Source organism: Enhydra lutris, unplaced genomic scaffold (assembly GCF_002288905.1).
Source record: "Enhydra lutris kenyoni isolate GAN:26980312 unplaced genomic scaffold, ASM228890v2 scaffoldscaffold74, whole genome shotgun sequence".
NCBI classification, from domain to species: Eukaryota; Metazoa; Chordata; class Mammalia; order Carnivora; family Mustelidae; genus Enhydra; species Enhydra lutris.
Window position 1 is genome coordinate 6856585 of NW_019154158.1, and position 9841 is coordinate 6866425.

At 34.3% G+C, this 9841-nt stretch overlaps 1 protein-coding gene across 1 annotated transcript; it reads right to left on the bottom strand.

The window, feature by feature from the left end:
- Positions 1-9067: 9067 nt before the first annotated feature.
- Positions 9068-9841, bottom strand: LOC111160131 (olfactory receptor 6C2-like; the record flags this gene model as incomplete). The annotated part of the gene is given in 3 exon segments (XM_022522967.1): positions 9068-9252; positions 9255-9745; positions 9747-9841. Coding segments are annotated over 3 exon segments (771 nt in total), but the record flags the coding sequence as incomplete, so codon positions are not given.

The window sequence follows — 9841 nt, forward strand, 5'->3', positions numbered from 1 at the left end:
TACTGTCTATTGAAATAAGTAACATAAAAACATAAAAAGAACAGTGAATAAAAATATCTTGAGTCTCCTAGCTTAGTATTGATCTTTAATATTTATTAAGATCTCTTTAGTTTATCTGAGTTTAGAAACTCTTTCCATTGAACACGTTCTGACTTTAACTTTTTGTAACATGAAGAAATATTTTGTAAAGTTATTTTTTGTAATACCAATTTTCAACATATTAAGAAAGCATACTTTTTTTAACCATTTTTTAAATTTATTTTCAGCATAACAGTATTCATTGTTTTTGTACCACACCCAGTGCTCCATGCAATCCGTGTCCTCTCTAATACCCACCACCTGGTTCCCCCAACCTCCCACCCCCGCACCTCTTCAAACCCTTCAGATTGTTTTTTGGAGTCCATAGTCTCTCATTGTTCACCTCCCCTTCCAATTTCCCCGTTTTAAAAATGAATCATATATTTCATTTACGTCATTTTATTTTATTATTTTTTTAAGATTTTGTTTACTTATTTTAGAGAGAGAGAGAGAGAGAGAGAGAGAGAGCAGGGGAAAAAGGAGAGAAAGAGGGACAGAGAATCTCCAGGAGACTCCCCACTGAGCACAGAGCCCATGGCCAGTCTGGATCTCATGACCCTGACATCATGACCTGAGCTGAAATCAAGATGTGGACACAAAACTGACTGAGCCATCCAGTCACCTCTTATTTTATTTAGTATTTATGTTGGGTAAATTTTTTAAATTGCAGCAGAAAATAAAATATGACTTAGAACACATTTAGTTGATTTCTCACACAATCTTTTCCAAAAACATAAAACAAGCTTAATATCTTTTTTAAAATTTTAAATTTATTTTTTCAGTGTTTCAAGATTCATTGTTTATGCACCACACCAAGTGCTCCATGCAATACCATCAGGGAAATTCAAATCGAAACCACAAGCTTAATCTCTTCAACATGTCAATGAATCTATTGAATAAATGGGAATTTATGATGAATTTAATTCCTGGCATATAGTTATTAGCATTTAATTCTGTACCAGTTTTCCGTGATAAATGATATCAAATATCAATTTTTCCTAATTCAAATGACTTCTTGAAAGATAGAGTTATGTTTTATTTTCTCTAAAACTAGGGTTACTTTAAGTGTCAGTTCTTAAAACACACAGATGCCACAACTCTGTAATTCTCCTAATGTTTATGCCATTATGCCTGTTGGTTTATACCATAGAGATCTTAAGTTGTAAGCTCAAGATTATCTTCCATATGTGCCAGTGGTATTTGTTCTTGTCTATGCCTATAGTTGCCATACATTTCTCTAGACAATATTTTTGAAAATATTGATTAATTTCAGTGAAATCACACCAAAACTAATCTATAACTCAAAGTGGAAACCACAATTGATAATTGATTGATCTTGGCAGTTAATAGGAATATGGCTTATCTTTGTCAAAACTCATCAAATTGGATACTTAAAATTTGTTCATTTCATCAGACAAAAATTTTAATTAAAGGTTATGAAAAAATTGAGTTCTGGATATCTGGTTTACTTTTCACAGTGATATGGATTATCAGTTCCGTAATTTCTTTATATACTCTAGACTTATTCGAGTGTGGCATTGAAGAAAATGATACTGAGGCTTCTCACTGTAAGGGAAACAAATTACAAGAAGTTTTTTCATAAGAAACCTGTATAGTGTATATCAGAATTAGAGGTATTGGTATGAATGCATAACACACAAACAGAAAGTCTTCTGAGGACTAATAAGCAATAATATACACTAACCAACAGAACTTTCTTTCTCTCCTTTTTCCCCTGCTCTCTCTCTCTCTCTTTCTAAAATAAGTAAACAAATCTTAAAAAAAATAAAATAAAATGACATAAATTAAAAACCAATGTCCACATTGGTTTTTAAATATCACTAACTAAAGGAAAGCTTGGGTCCCTGGAGAAATGACAGTATTATTTTGGAACAATCAAGGAACGTATAAGAAAGCTAAAATCACCTTGTTGTAGAGAACTACTCAAAAAATGAAGAAGACGTATAAAAAAAGTTTAGAATCCAATTAAAAGAAGTTCCCAATCACCATATTTGTGTAATTTGGATATCAAATAAATGATAACATTAATAAATTAAACTTATTGGGTGAAATGAGTATCCTTAAATTAATATTGCTGTATAGTAAATGAATAATAAACCTGGGAGAAAAGAACGACCATCTTTATAGTGAAATATACTTAACTACCAATATAGAAGTAAAGATTAAGGTAGCAAATAAACAATGAATGTTAAAACTAGTGTATGAAAGGTTTATAAGGAACAGGATATTTACACAGTCTCAAAATATCTCTTAATAAATTACTTATTATTACATGAAGAAAATAGTAACTTTGCAGTCTAAGACTTGAAAGAGACCACCTTATCCAAGTGATCAGTTATCAAAACCAGTGGGAAATTCAGCATTATATGGCTCTTGAAAATGTGATTAGGAAGGATCTATCATCACTTCTGTTTTATTCCTGCAAAAAAACCCCACCACCACCTCCACCAACAACAACAATAAAAAACAAAACCCAAATCTCAATTTAACTTTGAAGAAAAATCAGGTAAGAGCTAAGCAGAAATGACAACTAAATGCAACGTATAATCCTGCATTATGCTGGATCTAAAGGGAATAGATATATAGAAAGATATAAAAGATATCACTTGGAAAAATTTATAGAATTTTAATAATATAGATAACATATCAATGTCAAATTTTCTGACTTTGATCATTACACTCTGGTTATGTAACATAATGATCTAATTAGGAAATACAACCTGAGATAGATAAAGAGGCACAATGTCCAACTTATCATCAAATGGTTTAGAAAGTACATATATACGTGTGTGCATACACATTTACATTTATAGTACTAGTATTTGTATATATAGAATATTAAGTGCATGTATCTATATATGTAGAGATGATGAAACAAAACATATAAGATGTAAACAACTGTGACTGAAAAAGGGCATATGTAGTACTTTGTACTATTTTTGGAACATGTCTTTAAATTTAAATTAGAAAAAAGTTACAAAAACAGACTTGGACTGAAACAACTATTCTCAATATGATTCCTTATGGATTTGACTTATAAGGCATGTCATGACAGAATATGGACTGTCCTAAAACAACCAAATCATTTCCTCATTTCAGAGTAGTTGACTTCCAAATGACTGAAAGCTATTACATACCTTAATAATGGATTCATTAAGAGTTTCTAGAATTTCATGTTCATATGCAAATGTTAGAATATTATTAGATCATTGAAACTTAGTATTTGGTATTTATTAAGCTTGGATGTTGTACAACATATGGAATGACTTTGCCTCTGTGCTCCAATGTTTTCATAACTTTGGGAAATGATGCTTTGTTTTCCATTCATTGACAGTATGGTCTTACATTGATTGGTGTTTTCATTTATCGTATTCTCTTTTTAATGTGAAACTGTTACTAAATTCACCCTTATTAATGAATTCCCTTTGGGATTCTTGGGTAATTTTAAGAGCACATAATGATAATAATGGCCTGTAGCAACAATATTATAATTATAAATTTCTTTTTTAAGATTTCCAGGTATTAGGCATATGACTGCATTTCAAATAAAATGCGATTCATTTATATTTCTAGTGCTAACATGATACTGCTGGTTCAGAAAACAATGTATATCATCATCCCTCCAATTTTTTATGCCCCTCTAAAAATACCATCACCAGCTCTTTTAAATATTAAAAAGCACATGTAAATACGCTATGATTCACACAAAAATTTACACATGAATGTTCATAACAACGTTGTTCATAACAGTGAAGTGGAAACAACCTAAATGTCCATTAGCTGATGAATGGATCAACAAAAGTGGTATATCTATGCAATGGAATATCATTTATCCATAGAAAAGAATGATGTATTCATAGATTCAACCACATGCATAAACCTTGAATATATTATGCTAAGTGAAAGAAGCTTAGTCCCAAAAGGCAACATATATCCTATGATTCCATTTATATAACATGTCTAGAATCGGTAAATCCTAGAGACAGAAACATATCATTGGTTGCTAGCGGTTGAAGGAAGCAGGGAATCACTGCTTGATAGATACGGAGTTTCTTGCTGAGGTGATGACAGTGCTATGAAAGTAGATAATGGTGATGATTGCACAACTGTGTGAGTGTATGACTAGCTACTGAATTCATACAGTGAAATGGTTAAAGTGGTGCATTTTATGTTATGTAAACGTTACCTCAATAAAAAATGTAGTTCCGGAGAGGAATATAAAAAGTGGATTGGAGCACTGGGTGTGGTGCATAAACAATGAGTCTTGGAACACTGAAAAAATAAAATAAAATTAAAAACAAAACAATACAAAAATTGGATTGGAAGACCCAATAGCCTTTAGAACTTTAACTTCATGATAGCCAGTTTACTTTATGGAAACCCTTGTTAGCAGAGGAGACTGAAAGGTGAGATGACATGATAGAATGTGTTAACTAACTAACTAACTAGCTTGCATAGCTGATGTACTTGGTGGTCGTGCCTTTTGATTTACAGGAGTCACAGGGAATCAAATACTGAGAGGGCTCTGGGCACCTGGGTGACTTAGTTGATTAAGGAACTGTCTTCCATTCAGGTCATGATCCCAGAGACCTGGGATCAAGTCCCGCATTGGGCTCCCTGCTCAGAGGGGAGCCTGGTTCTCCCTTTCCCTCTGCCTGCTACTCTGCCTGCTTGTGCTCTCTCTCTCTCTCTGTCAAAAAAAAAAAAAAAAAAAGAAAAGAAAAAAGAAAAGAAAAAGACTGAGAGGGCTTATTCCAGTCACTGTGCTACCTCTTCATCCAGAAACATGGGGTGATAGGTGGTTAAGCAAAAAGCTGAGAAAAATCCAATGTTAGCATCTAAACTGACTGATTTCCCATTCATCTCTGACAAACAAGACAGAGAGCAGCCAGAATAAAAACTAGCAGAGAGAAAATAATGGAGGTACAAGAATATTGCATAAAGATCATGCGTAAGAGAGTGAATTAACAAGAATGGTATAAGCCTGCATGAATTAAATACAATATTTGTATATAAAACAAGATAAAATAGTTCTAGAAAAGTTGTGGTAAGGGTTAGATTTTAAATCTAGTTCCATAACGAAATCATTTGCTCAGACATCATAAAATATTTTCTTAATACATTTATTTTCTTTTTTTAAAAAAGATATTTATTTATTTATTTATTTATTTATTATTTATCAGAGATACAGAGCAGAGGGGAGCAGAGCCAGAGAGAGAAGCAGGCTCTCTGCTGACCAAGGAGCCTGATGTGGGACTCGATCCCAGAGCCCTAGGATCATCACCTCAGCTGAAGGCAGATGCTTAACTGAATGAGCCACCCAGGCATCCCCCAATACATTTATTTTCAATAAAATGTTTAATTAGAAGAGGAAGGGATTATTTATAAGTAAATTTCCTAGGGAGAGGAGAAGTAAAATGGCATTTTATAGTTACCATAGTTATTTAAGGCAATTATCTTTTTTAAAGATTTAAAAAAGATTTAAAGATTTAGTTTATTTACTTACTTTAGAGAAAGAGAACATGCATGTGTAGTCATGCCTGTAATAACACAAGTCAGGGGAGGAGCAGAGGAAGAAGGAACGGCACAGAATCTGAAGCAGACTCTGTGCTGAGCACAGAGCTGCTGTGTGGTTCGATCTTACTACCACAAGATGGTGACCTGAACTGAAATCAAGAGTTGAAAGTCCCACTGACTGAGCCACACAGGCTCCCTGAAGACAATTAAGTTCAAAACAACAAGGTTTTATTTTAAATAAGCCTCAAGTCTTTATCAGTGATATATAAGTATCTCAGAGAAGTGTAAGGAATATACTATAAAACACAGATGAATGAATTTTCCTCTCTAAATCAGGAGGTAAAGGACATTTGCACTATGAAAATGCTCATAATCTTTGTTCAATAAATTTGAACTCAGAAAAACTACCTTAACATTTAGGACTATGGTTTAACCTTCCTATTTCAATATAGTTATATCATGTTACAGATTAATAAGTGAGGAAAAAAATCAATATTTGAAAGTGACTTTGTTTCATATGCAAACAAGAAGATTAAAAATGATCTTGATACAACGTTATCCTCACAGACTTCCTTACCACAATGCATTTTCTATTGGAGAAAAGGGATTAGAATAACAAACAGTAACATGGGATTTCGAAAACCACTATGATTTTTTCCATGAATAGCAAAGTATTTAAAATCTATTACATAAATTTTGAAGTGTTTAGACAACTTAATTTTTTTCTTCGATGTCAGTAATGCAATTTAATCAACAGAGAAAAGCTGACACAACAATAAACTGAGTGTATGATTGCAGAGAGATCTGAACCACTATGTCAGCTTACATACTTTCAGTGTCCTTTCTCATCCCTTCCCCAGTAAAACTACACTACTACTTGAAAGGTCATGTGTTGTAGTGGAATGAACATGACTTGATATCAGAATATAGGCTCCACTATCATCTCCCTAAGATGTATTGGTGATTGTACTCAATCTTCTTTTGTCTACATTTTGATACAACTAAAATGTATTTCCAGGACTGGCAAGGGCATTGATGATAATTTTTGAAAAGAGTCTGACATATTATTGGAGTTCAAAAAAGCAGTTATTTTAAAAATTATGTTAGTGAAAATGATTTATTTACTTAAAATGTCTTTTAAAAAACTTTATTTATTTGACAAGAGAAAGACAGAGCACAGCAGGGAGAGTGGCAGGCAGAGGGAGAGGGAGAAGCAGGCCCCCACGGAGCAAGGAGCCCTATGCGGGGTTCAATCCAGGACCCTGGGGTCATGACCTCAGCTGAACGCAGATGCTTAACAGACTGAGCCACCCAGGTGCACTGCTGGTGGAAGTAATTTAATTTAATTTTTAAATTAACATATAATGTATCATTTGTTTCAGGGGTACAGGTCTGTGAATCATCAGTCTTCCACAATTCACAGCAATCACTATAGCATATACCCTCCCCAGTGTCCATCGCCCAGACACCCTATCCCTCCTAACCCCTCCAGCAGCCCTCAGTTTATTTTCTGAGATTAAGAGTCTCTTATGGTTTGTCCCTCTTCCCAGTCCCATCTTGTTTCATTTTTTCCTGCCTTCCCCCTTCGAACCCCCTGCCCTGCCTCTCAACTTCCTCATATCAGAGATATCTTATGATAATTGTCTTTCTCTGGTTGACTTACTTCATTCAGCATAATAAGTACCCTTTATAAGTAATTTAAAAGAGGGGCACTGGGAGCCTCAGTTGGTTAAGTATCTGCCTTTGTCTCAGGTCATGATCTTGGGCTCCTGGGATTATACCCTGTGTTGAGCTCCCTGTTCAGTGGTAGTCTGCTTCTCCCTCTCCCTTTGCCCCTCTCTCACTCATCCACTCTCTCTCTCTCATAAATAAATAAAATCTTAAAATAAAAAGAGTGTTTAGGTGTTATTTCAAAGCCCCTTTTTATTTTTATTATTTTTTTGAAGATTGCTTATTTGAGAGAGAGAGAGAGAAGAGGGCAAGCAGGGGAAGGGATAGAGGAAGTGGGAGAAGGAGAAGGAGAGAATCTCAAGCAGACTTCCTGCTCAGTGAGGAGTCCCAAGTGAGACTCTATCTCACAATCTTAAGATCATGACCAGAACAGAAATCAAGAGTTGGCTGCGTATCTGACTGAGCTATGCAGGAAGGAGTCCCTCAAAGCCCACTTTGAATTAATTAATTAATTAGTTAATAGTTATTTATTTTCCTTTATTTTATTTATTATTGTTTTTGAATTTTTAATTTAAATTCAATTAGCCAAGTTATACTACATCATTAGTTTCAGATGTAGTGTTCAATAATTTATCAGTTGCATAACACCCAGTGCTCATCAAATTATATGCTCTGCTTAACCTCACTTTGAAAATTTAAATTTTATCTGCCTTGTATTTCCTTACTTTTTCCTATTTCTACTGCTTAGATATCTTTGATATCTTCTTAAATCATTCACTTAGCTTTGTGTTGATGTGAATAATGGTCTTATTTCATCATCATTTAAAATTGGGTGTTTTAATTTGTGCTTATGCATTTATTCTAATTTTGTAAACTATAAGTGACATAATGTTTACATTCTTATTTTTTATTTATTTATGCTTTAAAGATTTATTTATTTGAAAGAGAGAGAGAGAGAAAGAGACAGAGCATGCGCGAGTGGAGGGAGGGACTGAGGGAGAGAATCAACAAGCAGAATCCCCCCTGAACACCGAGCCCATCAGGGGGCTTGATCTCACCACCATGAGATGATGACCTGAGCTAAAACCAAGATTTGGACGCTTAACACACTGAGCCAACTGGGTGTCCCTGTATACATTTGTTTTAAAGTAAATATATGCCTTTTAAGTGAGGTTCTGTCATAAATATAAGTAAATAATTGAAAGTCTTATCAGTGCTCGTGAAGCTGTTTCCATCTCATCAATTCTGATTATTCCCAAATTCCTTTTGGTATCTCTGTTTCCACTCATTGTTTTCATTATTTTAATTAGCGTAGAATGTCCTATTTGGTTTCTTTTGAGGCATCTTTGCTATTGCAAATAGCAATACGAATACAATATATTGTATTTGGGTCTTAGATTATGTTATTAATTTTGATGACATTGATTAGGGGAAGAAACTTGTTTTGTTACTATGTTATGTGTCTTCTGTAGAATTTATATAGTTTTAAATATTATTACTTTCCTTCCTTCCCTAGAACATCGAAGAAAAGACAAAGTCAGAAGTGGAGATATGTTTAATTACTTGGAAAAATATTTTATAGTTTTACAGTGAGGGAAGCCACTATGTGTGAGTTTGGTTTGAAAGAAAAAGGAGTTTGATTAAGGTGAGATTAGGATGTATTCTTAAATGTCTTTAAGAGGGTTAATATGACTACATTATAGGCACAAAGCAATGAAACAAGTCAGAAGCTGTAGTTAAATATTTAGAGGACTTTCTTCTTTGATTTTACCCTGATTCATCAAAACTTCAGGTTCTTTGAGAGAAATGTCATCTTCTTTAGGAAATCATTAAAAGCTTGTTGCACTTGCTTATTCCTCAAGGTATAAATGAAGGGGTTCAACAGGGGTGCAACAGAAGTGGTGAGCACCGAAACACCTTTATTTATGGCTACCTCTTCTTTTGCTGATGGCTTGATATAGATGAGATGCAGCTGCCATAGGTGATGGAAACTACAATCATGTGTGATGAGCAGGTAGAAAAGGCCTTTTTTCTTTGTTGGACAGAGGGGAATCTCAGAATTGTCCTGATGATGTATGTGTAGGACAGAAATACACACACTAGGGTGATAATGAGTGCAAATACAGCCACAAGGATAACGATTTGTTCTAGTACCCATGTATCTGAACATGAGATCTTCAGGAGAGGACCTGCATCACAGCCAAAATGATCAATGGCATTGGAGTCACAGAATTCAAGCTGGAGGCCCACGCTCAGGGTTGGGAGAATGATCATCAAGCCAGACACCCAGCAGCAGAGGACTAATAAGGTGCATACCCTATCGTTCATGATGGTCATGTAATGAAGGGGTTTACAGATAGCAACATAGCGATCATAGGACATGGCTGCCAGGAAAAAAAAATTCTGTTGCTCAAAAAAAAAAAAAAATATTTGACTTGCACAAGCATTGTAGGTAATAGTCCCCAGTTGATATACTGTGTAAGAATTTAGGAATACAGACAGTGGTAAATGAGACTTCTAAGAAGGAGAAATTTCTGAGAAAAAAGTACATAGG